Below are 24564 nucleotides of genomic sequence, written 5' to 3' on the forward strand. Positions count from 1 at the left end.
AATAGTTGAAAATAAACCCATATTTGACACCCCTCAAGCCATCTTAGGTGTATATGACTTCCTTCTTTCACCCAAATCCCAGTTGGAGTTATATGAAATAATATTCTGTCTCTTTTCAGCTTTGTAATAGTAATTTGTAATAGTGCCCCATTTTTAAAGCTCCAAAAAGTGCATCCATCCATAAAAAAATAATCCATACAGTTTGTTAAATGTCTACTAAGGAGAAGCGATTGGTTTTTGGATCAGTATGGATGCGCTTTTTGTAGCTTTAAAAATGGGGCACTATCCAATGCCACCACTAGGCCTGTCACGATAACAAATTTTGCTAGGCGATAAATTGCCTCAGAATTTATCGCGATAGGCGATAACATTGATGCTCCGGGACCATTATAATAATGCAGATACACCTTTTCAAAGATCTAGAAACTTTTATTTCTAAACAATAAGTAATACTGGAACTGGAAGACATTTTAAATAACCACAAGAAATGAACAAAATAACAGGATGATTGCGTTTTAGGTGCATATGCATGTTTGTCGTGTTGCCACTTTTAAGTGCTACGTTTTTACCACAAATGCGACATAACGGCTCGGTCAGGTTTAGTGGTTCACCTCGGTCATTAGGTTTAAATCCAAAGTACTCCCACACTGCAGCTGTAGCGTTTGGTTTTGAAACTTGGCTGTTTACACTTGGTATTAAGATGTGTTTTTGATCAGATCACAAGTGGACGAGAGAGACATATCACATTTACACCTGGTATTTAAATCCGTCTCTTTTGTCCACTTTCGACCGCATCTGTCCTGAATACTGTGAGGGGTGGTCTGTCGAGACGGTGGGCGAGTCTCTCCGCTGTCATTTGAACGCCAGCGGGAGTAATTATGAGTTTATATGGACGCAAACTAATATTATATCCACTGCTTGTTTAGCAAGTAAACATGCTGCACAGTATTTTCTACATGTATATGTTAGAGCTTTCTCTGAATTTTCAGCGCAATTGATGAAATAAGATCGCGCAACTTTCACACGCTTGCAAAATGAAACTGCGGAGATCACCCGCTTTTAGTTTATCAATGAAAGGCTAAAAATAGCACTGTTCACCTTGTGTCAGAAAAGTCAGAAAAGACGTAAAACATTGTGATCCGATCGATAAAAACGCATGTTAATGACAAGTGTAAATCCATCTTTTTCTCCAACTCTCGTCTTAACTAGTGTTTTCTCCTGCTACACTTCTCACGCGGTGCTCATCCTCCTCAGTACTCCTACTGTGATAGGCTACGCCAGGAGTCCCCCCTCCCCACACAGATCATGCGACTGACAAATGACTGACGAGGGTTCACTCCTTGTCACTCGTTGCACGGAGCGGTCATCCAGTCTCTTTGGTAGAGAGAGAGAGACAAGGAAAACAAACAAGCATGCAAATGTGAATTATCGCGGCCTAAAAAAATGATCGAGCTCATTTTATTTACCGTGCGATTAATCGATTTATCGTTTATCGCGACAGGCCTAGCCACCACAGTTGTGAACAAAAATATTGGCACCCTTAGTAAATACGAGCAAAAAAAGCTGGGAAAATATTTTTAACGTAAATACACGTTTGCCACAATTATTGGCCCCTCCTTCATTTATTACTCTTTGCCACCCGCATTTGCAACAGAGGATAACAGCTCAAAGTTGTCTTTTATAATGTCTGATGAGGTTGAAGTATTCATGGCATGTGAAATCCTCCATTTCAAATGTTGGTGCTCCCCTTTCATCATCAGTTCACTTAATTTTCTATATTGTTCAGGTCAGGGAACTGGGATGGCTGTGGCAGAACCTTAATTTTGTGATCATTAACCCATTTTTTGTTTTGAACCAATGTCTTGATGGAAGATTTAAAAGTGGGGTGCATGATCTTTGAAAGCTAATGTTGACATTTGAAATCACCCAAACAAACACACCCCTACCCTAATAGAATCTAGACTTTCTTTTGATAGACCTGCCCCACACAGACGCATCCCAGGCAACAATGTCTGTAAGTAGACACGCCCCTTATTGCTGATTGGCTACAAGTGTGTTTTGGTACTAGGCCCGACTTCCTTTTCCAAAGTGTTTTTCAAAAAAAATGCACCCCACCTTTAACCACGACCCATTATAGACGGTTTCAGCAGTAAGAGCATAAACAAGCGGCTTTCGTGGTCAACACGTAACTTCCGGTAAACTCCGCTAGGAATAAATAACAACAAAGTACTTTAAACGTAGTTTATTTATATAACAAGCAAAAATAACAACACGTAGATTAACTAGGACACCAAGACATTTTTTATTTTCGACGAGGTATTTGTTCAAGAGTTTGGTTTAGCAACTAGTCAGACCATTAAAAAAAAAACTGAAACCGAAAGTAAACTTTGGACCAGACGCGTATCGCGTGAAACCGTCTATAAGTCAGGTTTTGATTTTTGATTTTATCTGTTGGTATTTGATATAATCCATAGCGCCATGTATCTGAATAAGATGCCCAGGAACTCTGGTATAAAAGTAGGCTTACAACAATAGATCCAGTGGTATATTTAACTGATGCATGGATCACCTTTTAACCCCTGTGTGCACCAAAGCCATCTTGTGTTCCTGCTGGCAATTATTTAATACAACTCTGTCTGTGGTTGACTGAAAGAAGAAAGTCGTACACCTTAAATGGCTTGAGAGCGAGTAAAATATGAGCTAATTTTCATTTTTTGCGTGAACTATTCCTTCAGAAGATGCTATTTATAAGATGTTAAATGTATTCTCATACACCAACTTAATGTGCAGTCAACTTCCCTGAAGGTTGTGAATACCGTGACTCCCCGGCTTTTAAAACGTGTTTACAATATTTAAAACTCTGGTGTCATGTATGTCCCAAAACTGTTCCTTTAAATTAGAATGAAAATAGTTTTGTCAATTTAAATGTATTTGCCTTTTACCTTCTATAAATTACAGTATTGCGCAAAAGTCTTAGGCCACCGTCAGCTTTGTTTTAATAATCATCCATATTTACTATTCACTCTCTTTATCAAGATACAAACATAAAATACAGGAAATATTATGTACACAGTGTAAAAAAAAAATCCATGTTCAGCGCAAAATGGCTTCATTAGGCAAGGGTCAGTATTAAAGGAACAGTATGTAAGAAATTTATATAAATTAATCATAAAATGGCCCTGATATGTCACTAGACATTAAGAAATAATTTTCATTTCAAATACTTATATCACTCACAACAGTGGTCTGGCCAGGATATTGTCATTTAAAAAGTGGAGTTGCAGCCCTCAACTGATGTTTATGTTGTCATGTTGTGTATTGGCCACTAGTTGTATGATTGCAGTACCAGTTTTAGCCACAAGTTTTGTGATTGCAATACCAGTTTTGGCCACAATCCTACATACTGTTCCTTTAAGTTTGACCTCTCGTCACTTAACACATCTTGAACTTTTTTGAGGAGACTGAAGTCATTAGATTAGGATTTAGGTTTAACAGAGCTTGCAGTTTTCTGCTATTGCCAAGTGTTTTTTTTGTATTTTCTTGTATTCTAATAAAGAGACTAACAACTTATGATATGCGCATTATACTATTGCAAAAGCAATAAATATTATGGTCCCATACGGCAAAAAATTATTTTTTTCTGACCAAATTTTTTGGGCTAAATGTATTTTTGAATGTAAAAATATATGATATGGTTTAAACTAAAAATAAAAATAAATATATATAAAGGCAAGCAAATACATTTTACAACCCATATGGCAAGAATTTTTTCTTTTATTTATGCCAAATACAATCTAATTTTATAAAGTATGTTTTTAAAGTTGAATGAAATATATTTAATTTTAACATTTAAGACGACAACAGGTTTGTAACAAAGTTTTTTCCAATGCGACATAAATATATTTCCTTACTTTAAAATATTTTTATTTTTAAAATATATTTTTTTAAATGCCAAAAAATTATTTTTAAATATATTTCAAATATATGTTTTGACCATTTTTTATATATTTTAAAATATATTTGAAAAATATTTTTTGCCGTATGGGGTAGCATGGTGGACTAAAGCTGGCACAATACTGTACATTTGCTCTATAAAGGATGAATTTTTTCTAATCGTTTTATTGTTCGTGCATTCACTAAACCTCTACGTCATTGCACATCTCAGAAAAAGCACTAAAACGAAACAAAACAATCATACTAGTATATAAATATAAAACCAAAGCACAACTTTTCAGTGACAAAGGCAACATTTTAATGAATTTCTATACATTACGTATGTTGCCATAAAGATCGAGCACACACCCAACTCACTGTTAACTCCCAACAAGCATTCCCATGTCCAGTGCACAACCAGTGCACTACAGAGGTAACATACACATTATACAGTACAGTGACAGCAGCAGATGAGAAGATTGGTTGGTTGCTTGAGACAAAATGGAGTCGTGTAACATCCGTATTGACGTCTTGGCTCAGCTGAAGAGATTGAGTGTGGAAAAATGTACAAAAGTAAAGGAAAACGGGCCAATGTGACCATTAACGGTGCCACTTTGCCCCAATCTAGGACTTCTGCTCCTCTACGTTCTCAGGCCATGAGGATACAGGTGATCCTCACCATCCCTGAGTAGGTGCCCAAATATTTACCCGTGTGTAAAGAATGAAGCCTTTGGGAGGTCAGATAAATGTGTCTGGTTTCAAAATAGTGATGAGCAGTGTCATTGCATCCTTAGAGATGACCTTCCTTTTTTTGCAAAACAGCAATGTCTCCCAAAAAGGCTTTGTCTTAAATGCCACTTCAGTTTTCCATATGGTTGGCGTAATGCGGTAACAGACGAAGTCTAGAGTCGAAGTCTACTTTAATAGTCAGAGTGAAACAGAACAGCAAGGGTGTGTAGTGACTGCTAAGGAGGTGCTTATGAATGCCGGTATAAAACATAAAATGATAAATAGGACATCCCATAGCCTTTCAGACATGAGAACATGGGTCCACATCAAGCGAACCATTTGAGAGAGCCTTGGCCATGGAGTGTCCTTGTAAATACAGTATGTCAGGGAACGTAGATAGAGTCAAAATGTAATGGGGCCATGCAGAAAGCCCATGGCGAGGTAGTTGGTTCTGTGAAAATTGAGCTAACCAGTCACCCACTTTCAGGTTCTGGGAGGTGAGCCATAGTTGCAGATAAACGCCAACCTTTCAGACTGGCAATTTGAACAGTAGGGTGAACCAAATATGGACATCCCACTCCTGTCACTGTAGGTCCATGTGCAAACAGAGAACCGCATCACTGAAGTGTCTTAAAATATAAGTCTGAGTCTTTAAAATGAAGTAAAGGAATTTCCAAAACATGCTTAAAGACAGGAACATTTTTTGTGAACGTCAGAAGATTGAATGTCAGAACCCCCCAAAATGCTTCGAACTGCTTGATTGATTTGCCAAGCCCAATAATAGTTTTGTTTGAAGAACGTCAAACACCAAATCCTGGGCCGAGAGGGTTGTGCTCACTAGGGGAGTTTCATAAACATCCCATTATCCATGGAGGAGACGGACATGGGAAAAGAAAACTGGAAAAGATTCATATCAGCAGTCAAAGCCGCCATCGCTGCAGGGTCGTGCTCGATCTGGTTTCGCAACGACGGGTCGATCTTCTCCAGCCGCCGCTTTAGCCTCTTAGCCTCCCTTTCACGGATTAGCCGCGCTTGCCGCTTCTCGGGCGTCTCGTTGGCCCGTTTGGCTCGCATGGCCTCTCGGTCACGCTGTAGACGCCGGGCCCGCTGTTCGTCCGACTCCTGCATCCTCTGCATCCGCTTCGCCTCCCGGTCTCGCAACCGGCGCATCTCGCGCTCCTCCGGTGTCTCGCATGCCCGTTTGGTCTTTTTTGCAGTGCGCTCGCGTTCTAGTCGCTGCATCCTCATTTCCACAGGCTCGTTCTGCCTACGAACCGCCCATTTCCTCATGGTGGGCGACTGGGCATCCACGAGCTGTTGGTAGGCTACGCAGCTGTTGCAGACCAACATGACCCCAGCCGGATACACGGGCATCGGGTTCAAAAGATCCGGAAGAGGCGGGAGTCCCGTGCTCGAGGGACTGATCGATGTCAGACCGGTGTCGGACAGGGAAGGAAGAGGAGGAGCAGAAGAGAGGAGACCGTCTGGCATTGAGGTCAGTGCGGGACCAGGATTGGTGCTGGGGTTAGCGATAGGACTTCTGGGGAGAGAGTTGGGCACCGAGCAGGACTCACCGTCACTGTTGATCTCGATATTACTCGTGTTGAGAAACTCTTTCAACTTTTCCCTACAATTTCAAACCATAAAACCATTTAAGAAACCGTTTAACTTTAACAAACTCATGTTTGAAGTAATAAGCTAACCTGTTTAAGCTGCTCGTGTCTGTGAAGCGAGCTCCACACACGGCACAGTTTGACAGACGGTCTTCTGAATGGATCAGAAGATGGCGACCAAGAGAGCCAGGAGAGCTGAGAGCTCGTCCACATACAGGACAAACGAAACTCTTACTGCCGCCCACCGCTGTGTGCTGTACACAGAAAAAGTAAATGGATTTGTTTTAGATTAATGAAATGCTTGAACGAATACAGTTTTATTGTTATGAGGTGGACGAATTCCCTATTAAAACAGGGACATATAGAAAACCTCATCCTCTTTTCTTTAATCTGTAGTCCAGTCATCATTTCAGGCATTGTATTTGTCCTTCAAGTCATTATTAGTTTAAAATCTGAGTTTTGCATATGAATAATGTTAACAAGCCTTTAGTTGCTTGGATGGATGATATTAAAGGATTACTTCACTTCTATTTAAAAAAAAATCCAGATAATTTACTCACCACGATATCGTCCAATGTGTTTATGTCTTTTTTTTGTTCAGTCAAAAAGAAATTAAGTTTTTGAGGAAAACCAGGATTTTTCCTCCATATAGTGGACTTTAGTAGACCTGAATAGTTTACAGTTTCAATGCGACTTCAAAGGGCTCTAAATGATCCAAAAGGAGGCATAAGGGTCTTATCTAGCGAAACGATTGTCATTTTTGCAAAACAAAAATTTTTACTTTTAAATGACAACTTTTTGTGTTCTAGCCGTGTGACGTGTCAGCACAACCATAATCACATCGCTAGTTAAGGCGTTACATATGTAAAACACACATTTGCGGACCATTATAAGCAATAAACTGACAAATACATTAATTAAAATCATTCATCATAAAACAACGTCAGAATGGTCATCTTTCTACAGAGTTGTAAACACTAGATCGGTAGTTTCGCTTACGTTACTCGTGACCTTTAGATGTGATTACGTAATATGCAAGGTCACTCTGACGCATCACACAGCTAGTGCAAGAAGAGAAGTTGTGGTTTAAAAGTACTTTTTTTGCTGAAAATTATCGTTTTATTATGATCGTTTTGCTTATGCGTCATTTGGGATCGTTTAGAGCCCTTTGAAGTTGCATTAAAACTGCAATTTTAAACTGCTTTGAAACTGTAAACGGTCCAATAAAGTCTATTAAACTGAGAAAAATCCTGGAATTTTTTCTTCAAAAACACAAGCAAACAATTCTTCTCGACTAAACAAATAAAGACATAAACAACTTTGATAACATAACATTTGAAAACATAACATTTGATAACGATCCCAACCGAGGCATAAGGGTCTTATCCAGCAAAACGATCATTATTTTCGTCAAGAATACTAAAAAAATAAGCACTTTTAATCCACAAATTCTCATCTTGCACTAGCCGTGCGTGACGCGCCAGCGCGACCGTAAGTATTGCGTCATCACATCGAAGGTTTGAAACAGACACTTGTGGACCATTTTAAACAATAAACTGACACAAAGACTATAATAAGTATCATTCCACATACACACTTTTATTTTTTTGCTGAAAATTATGATCGTTTTGCTATACAAGACCCTTATGCGTCATTTGGGATCATGTAGAGCCCTTTGAAGTTGAATTAAAACTGCCGTTTTAAATTGCGTTGAAACTGTAAACAGTCCAATAAAGTCTATTAAATTAAGAAAAATCCTGAAATTTAAAAAAAAAATTATTCTCGACTAAACAAATTAAGACATAAACAAATCTGATAACATAACATTTGATAACAACATTTAATGATAACATTTGATAACAACATTTGATAATTAGTATCATTCCACATACACACTTTATTTTTTTGCTGAAAATTATGATCGTTTTGCTATACAAGGCTCTTATGCGTCAATTGGGATCGTTTAGAGCCTTTTGAAGATGCATTAAAACTGCAATTTTAATCTGCATTGAACTGTAAACCGTTGAGGTCCAGTAAATGGAGATTTTTTTAATGAAAGTGGAGTAATTCTTTTAGCCTCTACTGGGTTTAAAAATTTAAAGGAGAGCCAGCTGTCCCAAGATCATGGGTTTAATACCAGCAAAACATCCTTTATATTGCACACAGCAATGCCTTAAAGGGATAGTTCACCCAAAAATGAAAATTCTGTCATCATTTACTCACTCTCATGTTGTAACAAACCTATATAAATTTCTTTGTTCTTATAAACACAAAGGAAGATATTTTGGGGAATGTTTGTAACCAAACCGTATATGAGCCCCATTCACTTCCATAGTAGGAAAAAGAATACTATGGAAGTGAATGGGGATCACAAACAGTTTAATTACGAACATTTCTCAAAATATCTTTCTTCGGGTTTATCAAAGAAATGTATACAGATTTGTAATAACATGAGAGTGAGTAAATGAAAGAAGTAAATGAAAGAATTTTCATTTTTTGGTGAACTATCCCTTTAACTTTTTTGAGCATAGATATATACAATAAATTTAAGCTGCCTACAAATGTAAAGATTTAGAAACATTTAATGGTGATAAAAGGGTTGTTATTATTCTCTAGTACCTTATTACTGTGCTTCAACTGAAGAAAAGAGGAAAGAGGTTTTGGTATTATGTGTCCTCACCTGGTAGACATGTGTGATGAGTTGCTCTGGGCTACTGTACTCCAGCGGACAAAGAGGACAAACATAACTGCTCCCGTGATCAGCCCCATCCTCGCTCTCCTAATAAACAATGGACCAACACAGAGTAAGAAACTTCAGTCAAGTTTAGAGTATCTTGATTCATAGCCTGAAAATAGAAGAGGTTATCTGTGACACAAACCTATATCAGTCATTCTGGATTAACTACGAAATAGTTAACAAAATAAATTCAATGCATTTTCAAGCTTTCTTCTGTGGCACATCTACACGCATGTAGTATTTTAAAGAATTGTACTGGTTACTATTTTATTAAAAATAAATAATAAAAATAAAAATAAAAGTGTTCCGTTTGTCAGAGCCGATGGTGTAGTGGGCAGTACTCCGACATGTGCCGCAGATTACTTGAGTTTGATTCCCAGCTTAAGGTTTTTTTATTGGTCCCGTACCCCTCTATCTACCCTGTACATTCCTATCCACTCCTTAAAGAAACAGTATGTAGGATTGTGGCCAAAACTGGTACTGCAATCACAAAACTTGTGGCTAAAACTGGTACTGCAATCACACAACTGGTGGCCAATACACAACATGACAACATAAACATCAGTTTAAATGACAATATCCTGGCTATCCTATAAGTATTTGAAATGAAAATGATTTCCTAATGTCTAGTGACATATCAGGGCCATTTTATAATTAATTGATATACATTTCTTACATACTGTTCCTTTAACAACTGTCTGCCAAATAAAGGCAAAAATAACTTTAAAAAAGTAGTCTGTGTGACATTATATGCCATATCCAGTGTATTTTGATGCCAGATTCAAATTTAAAGGTCCACTATGTAGATTTGTAGTTGCATTTAGTGGTAAAACTGTGAATTACAACCAATGGCTCTGTCCACAACGCATAGAGAATTACTAGCAGAATACAATCCTGCACGTACATTGCGATCACAAAATTCTGGCCACTTAATTATTCCTAGAATATCAAAAGTGTCTAAAGGTGGTAGATCCTTTTCCTGCTTAGCCCCTAAGCTCTGGAATGATTTACCAAATAATGTTCGAGTATCAGACACAGTCGATCAATTTAAATCTAACCTTAAGACATTCTTCTTTAACAAAGCATTCACATAACTCATATGGGTAATATACTTATGCCGCAATAGTTAGCCTGTCTGGAACCGAGCTGATTTATTGGTTAGCTGATACCAGTTTAATTTGCTTACCCGTTCACATACCTAATTGAGAGATTCCTACATTAAGAGATTCCTACATCTCTTAATGTAAAGCTGCTTTGAAACAATTACTAATTGTGAAAAGCGCTATATAAATAAAATTGAAATGAATAGAGAAGCTACAGTAGCCGCCACAGGACAAATATGTCATCGTCTGAGACTATGACAAAGCGCTATAAAACAGTTTGTCTGTTTACGTCTTCTGTAGAAACATGGCGGCAACTTCCATGTAAGTGGACCCGTGGTGTATGTAGATAAAATCGGTAATAAAAACAATGCAGTTAATGGCATCTAAAATTCTGATCTCAAAACCCTTCCCTCTGACAGCACGCCAAATATGCTTTGCTTTATCATCATATTTGATTACATGTTAACCTGTGAAATTGTAGCTGCATGAAAAATAAATAAAACAACCAGTACAATTCTTCCAAAATGACGTCTAATAACATGAGGGTGAGTAAATAATGACCCAATATTTATTTTTAAGTGAATTACTCCGGTGACACAACACAGAAGATGATAATGTGAAATAGTAGCTGTGTGTGGATGACTGATGCAGATTTGCTGTGATATAGAGTCCATGGCAGACAGAAATGCGTAAGCTCTTGTGACTCATTCCAAATGTCGTGTTGCTGTAAAGTTATGAGTCACGCTGCAAAAATATCTATCACCATAGTTCTCTGAGGGCTCTTAAAGATGACAACAATTGCTAATGTCTGATGATAAAGGAATTAGTAAGGCTCTTAGATCATCTTTACAAAGGAAATGCTTATTAAATTGAGCAGAATTATAAATAAAAAATGTTTAGGTCCTCAACTAGTTTGTAGTTCCATCTGGCCCAAAGTTGTATATTATAAACGACTCCGACTCATAAAAATGTTAGATTGATAAGGACTGTAGAAACATGATGACAGTGTCATCCATGTAACCATGGACCAGCGGTGTATGTAGATAAAAACGGCTCATTATAAGGTTATAAAAACAATACATTATCTTTATGTAGGGTCTTTACACACCACTGATAATATATGTATATTATATTGCATATCTGTGGAGAGATCCTTCGAAAAGTCCCACATTGCATCTTTAATTTACTAAAATCTGCTACAAAACCAACATTTCATACATCTTTCTAAGAGCAGGAGTAGTTAAAAAAAGAAAAATATCCAAATGATATATGAAATAATATCACATTTGCATAATATTTGCATCTCAGGGCTTTTCCATCTATTCATAAGTCATTAAAAAGAGAGAACCGAATACTTTTGCTATACGCTGTATAGTGAAGAAACAAACTTGACTATGACACAACGCTAAGCATGCAGTGATAAAGAATGCATACTACCGTATTTTTTGGTCTATAAGCTGCGTTTTTTTCATAACTTGGCTGGTGCTGCATCTTACAGTCAGGTGCGCCTTGTAAGTCAGTATGAATTAATTTTGTATGCGGACTTCACGCTAGTTGGCTTGTTTGGTTAATTTAGTCTATTCAACCTTCCAGGTAAGTTCTGTATGCTATGGTTTATCGTTTAAATAACTGATAATATTACTTTTGACGTACAGACATCTATTCAGCCTGCTGCTCTGTCTGCTATTGTTTAGTTGAATAACTCACCTTTCCAGATTAAATGAATGTTCTTCGGCTTTTTGTGAAATAATTTTCTAAATAAACGCAACGTATAGTCCACTGTGACTTATATATGTTATTTTGTCGTAATGACGCATTTTTAAATGATGCGGCTTATATTCCGATGCAGCTTATAGTCTGGAAAGTACGGTAATTACACACCGTCTACTTCATACATAAGATCTACACCACTCACCTCTTTGACATCCTCCTGCTGTAGGCAGAATTGGCTGCTCTTATTACTCGTCATACTGTCATCCGCAGAGCCATTTAAGTCGTCGTCATTGTCAAATTCACTGTCACCGTCCTCTGGCAAAATAAGAGAAGAATTTGTGTTTAAAACAATACTGACTGATCCATAACAGGTCACCATGCTTCTTTGCTTTAAGTCTTTATACAGCAGATAAGTTTTGCAGATGTCTTCTTATATTTAAACATTTTACAAGCACATTGATAAACATACATTTACACAGAAGTCTTTATCAAAAGTGACATGCAGTGCATTCAAGCTTTAGGTTTTATAAGTGAACGTTTTCAGCTGACCAACAAAAAAAATCAGTTAGGTCAGTGTTTCCCAACCTGGGGGTCGGGGCCCTCATCAAATTTCCAAGGGGGCCTCAAGGTGACTTAAAATTATAAATAATTGGACAAAACAAGCATTTAAATAAGCTAAAACAAGCAAAAATCAAGATGTTTCTTTTTTTGGCCATTTTAGTAACGCATATTTAATTAATCTGTCTGGTCATCTCAAGTTCTATTTAATTTTATGTGGAAAAAAATGAGGGAGTGGGGGGCCTTCAAATATTGTTTTGGGCAACTAGGGGGCCTTAAGGTGAAAAAGGTTGGGAACCACTGATGTAGTTTATGTTGTTTCTGAAGCCTCAACGCTTACCACTTGTGCTCTCTTGCTCTTCAGGATCCTGTGAGTTGTTGCTATGGCATTCTCCATCCTCAATGAAGTCATTTCTAGTGTCCATCTCAAAAGAGTGTTGAGGGCCAGACGACCCAGTCTTGTGAAAAGGCCCTATGAGTAAATCAACATGGTGTAAGCTTTTATATTAAAAATAAAAAAGATTTAAAATGTAACATTTTGCATTTTAAAAAATAATGCTTGTCCATGCAAACATTGCTGTCATGATGCTGTGGTGCCTAAGTTAAAAGTAGGGCTGCATAACAACTAATCGTTTGCAGAATAAAAGTCTTTATTTACATCATATGTGTGTGTGTGTTGTGTATAATATTTATTTATATATAAACACACATACATGCTTGTATATATTAAAATATACACTCCACTTTTGTATGAAAATAGGATCATTTTCCAACTCCCCTACAGTTAAACATTTAATTTTTACCGTTTTGGAATCCTCAGCTCATCTCGGGGTCTGGCGTTAGCACTTTTAGCATAGCTTAGCATAATCCATTGAATCTGATTAGACCATTAGCATCGCGCTCAAAAATAACAAAAGTGTTTCGAAATTTTTCCTATTTTAAACTTGACTCTTCTGTAGTTACATCGTGTATTAAGACCGACGGAAAATTAAAAGTTGTGATTTTCTAGGCCGATATAGGAACTTGACTCTTATTTTGGCGTAATAATCAAGGACTTTGCTGCCGTAACATGGCTGCAGCAGGCGCAATAATATTACGCAGTGCCCGAAAATAATCCCAAGCTGTTAAAAGTAACCAAGGGGACTATTTTCGAGCACTGCATAATATCTTTCAATTAATTACCGTAAAACTTCAAATAATAGCCGAGTCCCAAATAGACGCATGTCTCTTTTAGACGCCTGGTGTGACTACAGGTTTGGGTAAATAAACGCCTGTCTCAAATAAAGGCCTGGTCTGTTTTTTAGTTTCGGGTTGTATTTAATCTTCTAAATCCCGTCAGATAGTCTGTTTAAGACAGTTCTATGGTGCAGATTGAACACGCTAAAGTTTCTTTTGCTTACCGGTAGATGTCACGTGACAGACGCAGTCGTTCCGTTACTCATCACTATGACAACACAACAAGCTTCGTCGCCGGGATTGAGGTGATGATGACAGTAGCGAAGTGGCAATCGGGGGAGTCGGGACTTTTCCCGGTGGGCCGGTAGTGTTTTGAGGCCGCTGATAATAGCCGGGCTTTCAGTCTTTTGTCATGCATGCACTCCCGCCACACATTGTATTTCTCGCGCGGAAACACTATTTATCATATTTAATATGCTGCAGCGCCCAAAATGTATCTGGCCACACTGCTCTCTCTCTCTATCAAGCCCGTCTTCCCTAGAGTTCTAGTCGAGCGAGCCAATACAAAAAAAAGAGAAAGAGGCTACACAATAGCCAATCAGAAAATAGCACTGTTGTATCTGGGTAAGATTTCACGCAACAACCAATAAAAAACATATCCTTGTTTGCTTTATTTATACTGCCAATAATTTAAGACTGTTGTTATTACACGAACTAATTTGTTAAACACATTCAAATGAAAAATAAAACGTAATATGTGGTAACCTCCTGCTGTCATGCTGGAGCAATTAAATTAAAAGCCTGTCTCTTATAGACGCCTGTCTCTTTTAGACGCCTGGTGTGATGATAGGTTTGGGAAAATAATAGCCCGGGCTATTATTTGAAGTTTTACGGTATGCGAAGATATGCTTAAAGTGGTACCGCCAGACCCGCAAATCGGCTGAATGGATTCCAAAATGGTAAAAACCAAATGTTTCACTCTAGGGGCTGGAAAATTAGCCTATAAAGTGTCCCTTTAAGAAATATTTACATGTGTATATGCATTTTATATATATATAAATTAATATTTCTTAAAATTATACATGCATGTGTATGTTTTTATATATACATAAATATTATATATATGATGTAAACAAAAACTTTTATTCTGCAAAGGATTAGTGGTTATGCAGCTTAAAAGAGCCAACATTGATGATTATATTCTGATTCTGAGATATGGCTTGGGGCCCTTTTTTACTAGGTACTGTACACAGTAGTACCCCCCAAAAGTGAGCTGTACCCAGCCATACATGAATTTATGCAGACCTTCTCCCAGAAGTCATCCTCTGAAGTCTTATTAAATATATAAAAAAAAACAGTTCACCTAAAAATACAGTTGTTAATATCTACATTTAAATGCAACCAAAAAAATATTTAAGTAATCTGATTTTGAATTAAAATCCCTTATGTAAACATCTCAATAGAACTGCCTGAGCTTAAACCAAATGAACTGTTGATCATATTGAAAGGGGTGGTGTAGAACTGAAATAATATCTTTAATAGGAGAACATTTTTCTATAGGAGAGTATTTTCCTAATTCCAAAATACCTTGAGTAAATACTTTCATGTAAACTTATATTTGGATTGATTTGTAATGTTTAAGGTACATATAAACAGTACTTCCACAATCTGTGATTAGTTCAAATTCATTTTGGATTTACCAAAATGGCTGGGTGGGTATATGTAAACATACCTATTGTGTTCTAACAGTCAGTCATGTCATTAGATATACATATCATTATTTCAGTGAAACACAAATAGATTTAAAAAAATTTGAAGTAAATCATTTATAACATTTTTGAACTTCACCCCAGAAAGACAGAATCAAAGCATTCTTGTATCAAAGATTAGTTACGAACATGCACACTGCACCTTACACTCACCAACCCCCACATTAAACCAAACACACAACGTACACACTGCAGTCCCTGAGGAAACCGCCTGCCTCCTGCATTAAGAGTCCTGCTGCTAATGTGAGAAATCATCTTCTCTAGAAACTCTCCATACTCCCACACAGAGCAGATCTTTACTCTGTCTTCAATCTCAACATACATCCTCCATTACTCCATCACTACCATCCACCTTCAGGAAACTTTTAAATGTTCACCTTGCTGAGTAACATTAACATCAGCTTACATTTTCTGAAGAAAATATGAGAGGTGCTTGCCTGTACAAAACTCACAGCCATGGGGCCAAGATCAAGGTTTTTTGGCAGGTTGCCAAGGTGCTGCTCTGCGGTTGCGATGGTGTTTTAGGTGGTTGCTAAGGTGTTGCTTACTAGTCCAAGCAGGTGTTGCTCTGCAGTTGCGATGGGGTTTTAAGTTGTTGCTGCTGTGTTTCTTATTAGCCCAATTTGTAGCTCTGCAGGTGCTATGGTCTAACTTACTAGCTTAAGGTGTTGCTTTGCAGTTGTTATGGTATTCTAAGTGGTTGCTAGGGTATTGCTTACTAGCCCAAGGGGTTGCTCTGCAGTTGCTATGGGGTTTTAAATGGTTGCTAAGATGTTGCTTACTAGTCCAAGGTGCTGCTCTGCGGTTGCGATGGCGATTTTGGGTGGTTGCTAAGGGGTTGCTACCAGCCTAAGGTGTTGTTCAGCACTTGCTATGGGGTTTAGATGGTTGCCAAGGTGATGCTTACTTGCCCAATGTGTAGCTCTGCAGTTGCTGTGGTCTAATTACTAAGCCAAGGTGTTGCTTTGGAGTTGTTATGGCGTTCTAAGTAGTTGCTAGGATGTTGCTTGCTAGCCCAATGTGTTTCTCTGCTGTTGCTATGGGGTTTTAAATGGTTGCTAAGGTGTTTCTTACTAGCCCAATGTGTTGCTTAGAAGTTGCCATGGGGTTTTAAGTGGGGCTAAGGTGTTGCTACCAGCATAAGGTGTTGCTCTGCAGTTGGTATAGGGTTTTAAGTGGTTGCTAAGGTGTTGCTTACTAGCCCAAGTTGTTGCTCAGCAGTTGCTATGGGGTTTTAAGTGGTTGCTAAGGGGTTACTACCAGCCTGTGGTCTAACTTACTAGCTTTAGGTGTTGCTTTGCAGTTGCTATGATATTCTAAGTGGTTGCTAGGGTATTGCTTACTAGCCCAAGGTGTTGCTCGGCAGTTGCTATGGGGTTTAAGTGGTGGCTAAGGTGATGCTTAGTAGCCCAAGGTGTTGCTCTGCAGTTGCTGTGGTCAAGCTTACTAGCCCAATGTGTTGCTCAGTTGTGATGGAGTTTTAGGTGGTTGCTAAGGTGTTGCTTACTAGCCACAGGTGTTGCTCTGCAGTTGCAATGGGGTTTTAGGTGGTTGCTAAGGTGCTGCTTACTAGCCAAATGTGTTGCTATGCAGTTGCTATGGGGTATTAAGTGGTTGCTAAGATGTTACTTACTAGCCCAAGGTGTTGCTCTGCAGTTGCTATCGGGTCTTAAGTGATTGATAGGATGTTGCTTACTAGACCAAGGTGTTGCTCTGCAGTTGCTATCGGGTCTTAAGTGATTGATAGGATGTTGCTTACTAGACCAAGGTGTTGCTCTGCAGTTAAAATGGGGGTTTCGGTGGTTGCTAAGGTGCTGCTTACTAGCCAAATGTGTTGCTCTGCAGTTGCTATCGGGTCTTAAGAGATTGAAAGGATATTGCTTACTAGACCAAGGTGTTGCTCTGCAGTTGCTATCGGGTCTTAAGTGATTGATAGGATGTTGCTTACTAGACCAAGGTGTTGCTCTGCAGTTGCAATGGGGTTTTAGGTGGTTGCAAAAGTGTTGCTTACTAGCCAAAGGTGTTGCTCTGCAGTTGCAATGGGTGTTTCGGTGGTTGCTAAGGTGCTGCTTACTAGCCAGATGTGTTGCTCTGCAGTTGCTATGGGGTATTAAGTGGTTGCTAAGATGTTGCTTACTAACCCAAGGTGTTGCTTTGCAGTTGCTATGAGGTTCCAAGTCGTTGCTAGGGAGTTGCTTATTAACCCAAAGGGTTGCTTTCCAGTTGCTCTAGTGTTGCTTTCTGGCTAAAGTGTATTGCTCTGCAGTGTCTATGGGGTTTAAAGTGGTTGCTAAGGGGTTGCTTACTAGCCCAAGGTGTTGCTCTGCAGTTGCTATGGGGTCTTAAGTGATTGATAGGTGCTGCTTACTAGACCAAGGTGTTGCTCTGCAGTTGCTATAAGGATCCAAATCATTGCTAGGGAGTTGCTTAGTAGCCCAAAGTGTTGCTCTGCAGTTGTTGCTCTATAGTGTTGCTTACTATCACAATGTGTTGCTCTGCATTTGTTATTGTATTCTACATAGTTGTTAGGATGTTGCTTACTATCCCAAAGTGTTACTCTGCAGTTGCTTACTAGCCCAAGGTGTTCCTCTGCAGTTGCTATGGGGTTTTAAGTGGTTGATAGGCTGTTGCTTACTTGCCCAAAGTGTAGCTCTGCAGTTGCTAAGGGTTCTACTATACAAAATTATACGACTTGAGATATCACATGATATTGCGTCTGTGGCACAAACAATGCAGAACAATTTATGTCCCAAATACTTCAATACTAAATATGTTACCCCTAACATATGACCAACACAGTGCTATTATAATAACATTTCTGTATTGATAAAAATTGATGTATGCCTTAGCCCCAAGAACACTTAGTGTTGTGAAACAATAGTGGCTTAGCTGGAGTTGTGTTTTGACTGCCATGTAGATTTTCCAAGGAACTTTGAAGCTTCAATCCATTTTTGTGCTCAGATAATATCCCTTTGGATAAAGCCAACAGATAAAATATTTTACGTCTAGTCACCAATGGCTGTCAAAAGTTATTTTCCTGCAGAGGAAATCAAGAGTCAGACTTTTGAGACAGTTTTAAAATGATGTCTAATCCAAAGGTTTTAGTGTGGAAACCAAGATCAGCTAGAACCGGCTGACTCTATAGCAGTCAGTTTGTGATTGATGTAAGAGTGTAAGTCCCATCCCCCTTCTGCTGGTTCTGTCTGTACATCTGTCTCTCCACCCTCCCTCCATCTTCTCCTGTCTATCCACCCTACCCCCCCCCCCCTTGTCTATGCCACTGTGATGTTATCTCAGAGTCTGTGTGTCTGTAGGCAGGAGGTGACGCACTGTCTGTCTGAATCCAGACAAAGAGACAAACTCATCAGCCAACAGACATGAGAAAAAGGGGTGAAGTCAGTGGTGGGGGGTGGGAACACAACAGACAAAACTTAACTCAAATACCAAACAATGAAAGTACCCCTGAATTCAATCCATCCCTCTCCCACAACCTTTACAATCTCCAGCCAACCCCAAACAAGATGGCATAGAAAAGGTTGGAGAGGACCAGGCCTCGTGCAACCCACCTCAACAGCTTGTCTGGTTTAGGTTGAAGGAATAATCACATCAGATAAAACCAGACAAGGAATTCTGGTCTCACTTTGCCTTACTGACAAAAGGACTATTCCAGGCCTGATGGAGGAACAAGATCGGTCATATACTTTCCCACGGAGTAACATTTCCCATAGTGTGCCTCAGACTGGAAGAACCCAAAGAACAGTATAACAATGCTGTATAATGTTTCATTTGTCTGATAAACTATACCAAAATGTTTTAACAAAGAGATAATGGAGTAACTTTTACAGTAACATTTCAACATTTGCTTACTTTTATTTTTTCCTTAAACTGCTATTTATAACCAGTGGTTATCAAGACACTGAAATCAAAGCTAAAACATCAAATACCATGCATATTTGCGACAGTAATAGAAACAGAAAGTTTCGACAGAAAGTAAAGACAGTCTTTATAAACAACTGCAGGATTCTCAGTTTAATCGGACGAACAGATGGACGTTCTTTACACGGCTGACCTCTGGAACAAATACCTTGTCGGAAAAAAAATTCAGTTTCCTTAAGACAATGGGAGACGGCGAGCATAGGTCACCTCTGTGCGAAGAAAGGTTTGGCTCATAAGTCTCATCCTCTGTATCTAACACTGTACATATTCATTTTGTAGACGGTTTCAGCAGTAACAACATAAACAAGTGGCTTTCATGGTCAACACGTAACTTGGTAAACTCCGCTAAGAATAAATAACAACAAAGTCCTTTAACAGTAGTCTATTAATATAACAAGCAAAATAAATAACACGTAGATTACCTAGGAAACTAAAATATTTGTTATTTTTTAGGGATGCACCGATACCGATACCGGTACCGGCCTCAATACCACATTTTCTAAAGTACTCGTACTCGTTAAAAGTCCCCAGATACCAGGGATCGATACCACGGTCTGAGAAATGTCTATGTTTGCGTGTAAGAGGTTAATGCTTTTTTGTTAAATTATATGACTAAAGCTGTTACCTGTAAATTTAAATCATGTTTTTTTTTTAAGTACTCAGTATCGGTATCGGCAAGTACTGAAATGCAAGTACTCGTACTCATATTCAAAAAAAGTGGTATCGGTGCATCCCTATTATTTTTGACGAGGTATTTGTTCAAGAGTTCAGATTAGCAACTAGTCAGACCATTAAAAAACCTCTAACCGGAAGTAAAGTTCTGACCAGACGTTAGGGCTGCACGATTTGGGTAATTTTTCCCATTGCGGTTATTGATGCTAATATTGCGATGTGCGATTGCGATTATACTAAATGGTATCATGAGTCAACTTGATGGGTTTTAAGGAAAATCCACACACAGTTTAGCTAAAATGTGTATTTGTAAAACTAGAAATGTTTTCGTATTGCCACGTGATGTAGCAACTGCTCAGTGTCAGTAATCCTAAATCCAAAATACCACCATACAACAGACGTAGAGTTTTTTTTTTAGCTACCAGATCACTGACAACCTCCTCTGCATCCATCTTCGCTCTGGTATAAGTGACGACGCACACCACACACGTGCATGCCACACGTGCACTGCCTTTTTTGTTCGTTTTTCTTTCTTTTTTTAAACGGCAAGGAAAATCATCAAACAGTTATCAAAAAGTTTGTGTTAAAAGTCCACACATTTATTTATTTAATATAATTGCAACATTTTGCTGTCATATAATCGCACAGGCTGACATCGCGATTGCGATTGCGATGCGATTAATTGTGCAGCACTACCAGACGTGTAATCGCGTCACTGCACGTGCGTCCGATGAAACCATCTATACAATAACCATTGCTCAGTGTAGTAGTTGATACACTTTAGCTATGATTTGAACTACGGTAATATACTTGTTATTTATTTTGTTTGTTATAAGAAATAATCTACTCTGATTACTAACAATCTACTCTGTTGTTATTGATTCTTTCCTGAAGTCTACCAGAAGTTAAATTCAGGCCACAAAAGCCGATTGTTTATGTTGTTGTCGCTGAAACTTTCTATACAGCAAAATAGTAAAAAAGGAGTGTTTTCTTGCTTAATAATCTGAAATATTTTTAGCATAATTAATTTAATCCAGGCCTGGATATCCCAATAATTCCAAAAAGGCGTTGGGTCTCATTTATAAAGCGTGCGTATGCACAAAACGAGGCTGGAAAGGCTGTGATCTATTAAAAAACCTTGATGGGAGAATGGGCTTGCAGGGTGGGACCTGGGGATGATTCATTTACGCACACACACACACACACACACACACACACAGGTGATCTGTGATTTATAAAGGGAACATTGCTTTGTTTTATAAGTCTTACATTTTTTGGCGTAAGCCATTTTTGGCTTTTGGTGTATGTAGACTTTTGGTAAGGATTTATAAATGAGACCCCTGATGTTTTTTATGACTATAGGAAGCCCCTAAATGTATTAAATACATCTGTAGAGACAACAACATATAGAAAGACGGCCTATGTTACTGCAAAGGATTGTTTACAATCCTTTAGCATTACTTATGTGTCTCCTAAGTGAATACAGTATGCATATACATGCCATTAATAATAGTGGATTAAGCCTATGTACTCTGTTCAAGATATTGTTGGCAAACAACCTTTAACACACAAGACACAGCTGGCTCAACTTGAACAAGAACATACAAGTGCAGATTTAGTCCTATAATGCTGTTGATGACTTTGATCATAAACTCTGTGTTGATGGTAGTAATAAAAGGTATACCACTTTTCTCATAAACTGGCACAGTGATTACATGATTCACTTAATTTTACTTAAAAGCTGCCTGATTACCCCAATCCATAAAAAATCTGAGCCCTGTTGCTTTCAATATCAGTCAGATGTCAAAAATAAAACCAATGATATATAGGCTAATACAGACACAATAACCTCCACATGAAAAAATATGGCAAAGTAAGTATTCTTTAGTATTTAATATAATAAACTAAATATAAATTATATTGATAATATGAAGTGTACTGTAGTATACTCTGTTATACTACAGTATCCTATAGTGTATTAATAAACTGTATAAATACTGGTTCAAAAACACAATATTATCTAGGATTTTTATTAGAGTTTACTAGCTATGGTAAACACTAAGGTACACTACAGTATTTTTCATGTGCTGCAAATATTTCATGCAAATATCCCACAATGCACTGCATTTTCCCCGCGACAATACGGTAATACTGCGAATTATCCACGCAGACTAGTTTATATAAAAATGTTCTTTATGTTTAAATAGTGCTGTATTTACATATGGGTTTTCGGAGAGTTTTAAGTGTAAGTTCATAATAAACCTAACATCTACAGAAATTCAACAAACACATCTGCAGGGTTTCGTGGGTGTATACGGTTCGTGCATCAGTTACCAATATTTCAACGATTGCTATAACTTAATCTGAAAATCTACGTAAAATATGATGTAAGTAAGGTTGGGATAATTAAGTTAGTTTGTGAACGCTTGGTCTTCGGCTATTGCCGTCGTTTAGTAAACTGCGGATATAACCCATCAAACAATTCAATTGCACCGTAATGACCGATGATTCTTGCTGCATGTTAACAGTTGCCTTTAGTAAACAACGGGGCTATTTAACAAGGAGTAATAAAATGAAAAGGGTTTACAATACCTGGGATACCTACAATTCACTTTGAAAGGGTTGGTCTGTTTTCGTCTTGACATATTAAACCCGACTACCGAATGAAAGAGTCGAATCTCTTCTACGATCCGACTGATGTGATTTTGCCTTTGACCAATCCAGAGAAAAACGAACTGAAGCCTCTTCTGAGAAAAATCCAATTCCGTAAACAAAAATGCTCTAAACGCGCCGAACGGCTACATTGGCCAGTGCAACAGAGATCATTTCACTGATAGAGAATAACAAACTGATATTGCGTTAACAGACATCTTGGTCTTTGTCGGCCATGAAATCGCATTCATGTCGACAGATGTGTGTTTCTAAACATAAGAATCGGAGTAAGATGTGCGGAGTGGATGTGAAATCCTGCGACACTGTAACCGGCCACTGCAGAGACGCTGCCGACATGCATTTCAAGGCGATGTATTCAAGTGAATTCAATGACTAATGTTATCATCTACTATATGCTATCTGTAAAATACAATAATTCCTACAGGGGGCGCTCGGTGGCCCATAAAACCAATTGACCCATTGACATGTACTGTAATTTGGGGATGTTGTTCGTCTCTTTTAGGGAATTTGACCACTTGTAAACATTATTATTTATGTATGAATGATTATTTCCTGAGATATTTATACAAATTACGCAAGAATGCTTTCTGTAAATTAACAAAATGCTACAAATTTAAGTGCCATAAAAATAAGGAATGTCATGTGTCGACATCGACCAGTCATGTTGGACCATTACGTGCACGCGCACCTGTACAGTAATTATGTCATACCACTAAGAAAGTTAAAGACGCGGTTGCTTATTTTCATTCATTCTCTTTCAAAAATTACTTTTAAGAATAGACACAACCTTAAATAAAAATGAATAACCTTATAGTGAATGTTTTCTTTCTGGAATGAATAGATAGCTCACTTTAACTTTATATTTTATTATTATTATTATTTTTATTATGTTCAGTTATTCATAAAGCACATTGATTAATTTTGAAGTACCTTTAAGTAAAGGTTCAAAATAATAGTAAATTAATATAATTTTATAAATCAGTGATTAGGAAGCTAGCAAATGTGCATTGTAGGAAACATTTTTTAACCATCACCTCATCACTAGTCTGGATGCGATTACGCTGCATTGCACCTTTTAGCAATAACTTCCTGGCCGCTTTGCTCCGCCCTCTTTTGTACTAAGGTGCGTTCCATTCGACAGGGTCCCTACGGAGTGTTCACTGCTCCCTACTCCCTGAGCACGGTATCAGTTGAAGTGGACTTCACGCACAATAACCGCTCATTTGGAACGGCCTGCAAACGTCATCAAAGAAAGTCAACGACGGGGTCGCGCAGATTGATATAACATAAATATTCAGAACTACATTCATATTTTAATTTTTATTTACTATCACATTTAAAATATCTACACTATACAATAAAAAAAACATTGAGTGCTACGTAATGAAAAACGTATGTTTATTATACACTTTAATTGATTATTGCTGCTATTACTTGACTATTAACAGAATTGAAGCCCTGCTGTAACTGTCATGCAAATATGAAAGTAAACTTTTATTTGGTTATCTATGTGTATATATGTGTGTTTTTAAACGATTGTCATATAATTGAATAGCGGTCTGACCGTTCTGACTGGTGATCACGTGATGCGCGCAATGACAGTTGGGTGATTATCGCTCTCCACTTCCTGCGAAGTGATCTATCGATGTTCCCTGATTCCCTATGCCGTGCGCAGTGCCCTTCGAACTGAACATGTTCGCTTCCTTCGGATTGGAATCTCACTTAAGATGGCGGAATACCCTGTGAAGTCCACTTCGCAGTCCACTTACGGTCGAATGGAACGCACCTCTAGTCTTTTGTTAATAACCCTTACCACGTCTTCTGTCTCTATAATTGTAAGCCAGTTTGGTTACTACGAAACGCATTGTGGGATACACATACGTGGATGTGGAGGAACAAAAATGCTTTTGTCATTATTATGAACTCCCTTATCTATTTAGCTCATTCGTTGT

General features: G+C 38.1%; 1 protein-coding gene across 2 annotated transcripts; it reads right to left on the reverse strand.

Moving 5' to 3' along the window:
• Positions 1-1512: 1512 nt before the first annotated feature.
• On the reverse strand, positions 1513-22981 carry znf821 (zinc finger protein 821). 2 transcript variants are annotated; one of them, XM_065288886.1, is made up of 6 exons: positions 22545-22981; positions 12727-12858; positions 12031-12143; positions 8956-9054; positions 6366-6529; positions 1513-6289 (listed from the first exon to the last, which is right to left on the reverse strand). In XM_065288886.1, the coding sequence occupies exons 1-6, from the start codon at positions 22582-22584 to the stop codon at positions 5500-5502; spliced, it is 1338 nt and encodes a 445-aa protein (XP_065144958.1). In that variant the 5' UTR covers positions 22585-22981; the 3' UTR covers positions 1513-5499. The 2 variants fall into 2 exon arrangements, with proteins under 2 accessions (XP_065144958.1, XP_065144959.1); XM_065288887.1 differs by having other exon boundaries at positions 22532-22981.
• Between the last annotated feature and the right edge of the window lie 1583 nt (positions 22982-24564).

The sequence above is a fragment of the Paramisgurnus dabryanus genome, chromosome 2, assembly GCF_030506205.2.
Source record: "Paramisgurnus dabryanus chromosome 2, PD_genome_1.1, whole genome shotgun sequence".
Lineage (NCBI taxonomy): Eukaryota > Metazoa > Chordata > Actinopteri > Cypriniformes > Cobitidae > Paramisgurnus > Paramisgurnus dabryanus.

Excerpts from the sequence above, each read along its gene's own strand:
- znf821 (XM_065288886.1), bottom strand. The coding sequence starts at position 22,584 with ATGTCAAGACGAAAACAGACCAACCCTTTCAAAGTGAATT. Across the intron at positions 12,144-12,726 it reads AGAGCAAGAGAGCACAAGTG|AGGACGGTGACAGTGAATTT; the intron begins GTAAGCGTTGAG and ends TTATTTTGCCAG. Across the intron at positions 6,530-8,955 it reads TCATCACACATGTCTACCAG|CACACAGCGGTGGGCGGCAG; the intron begins GTGAGGACACAT and ends TTCTGTGTACAG.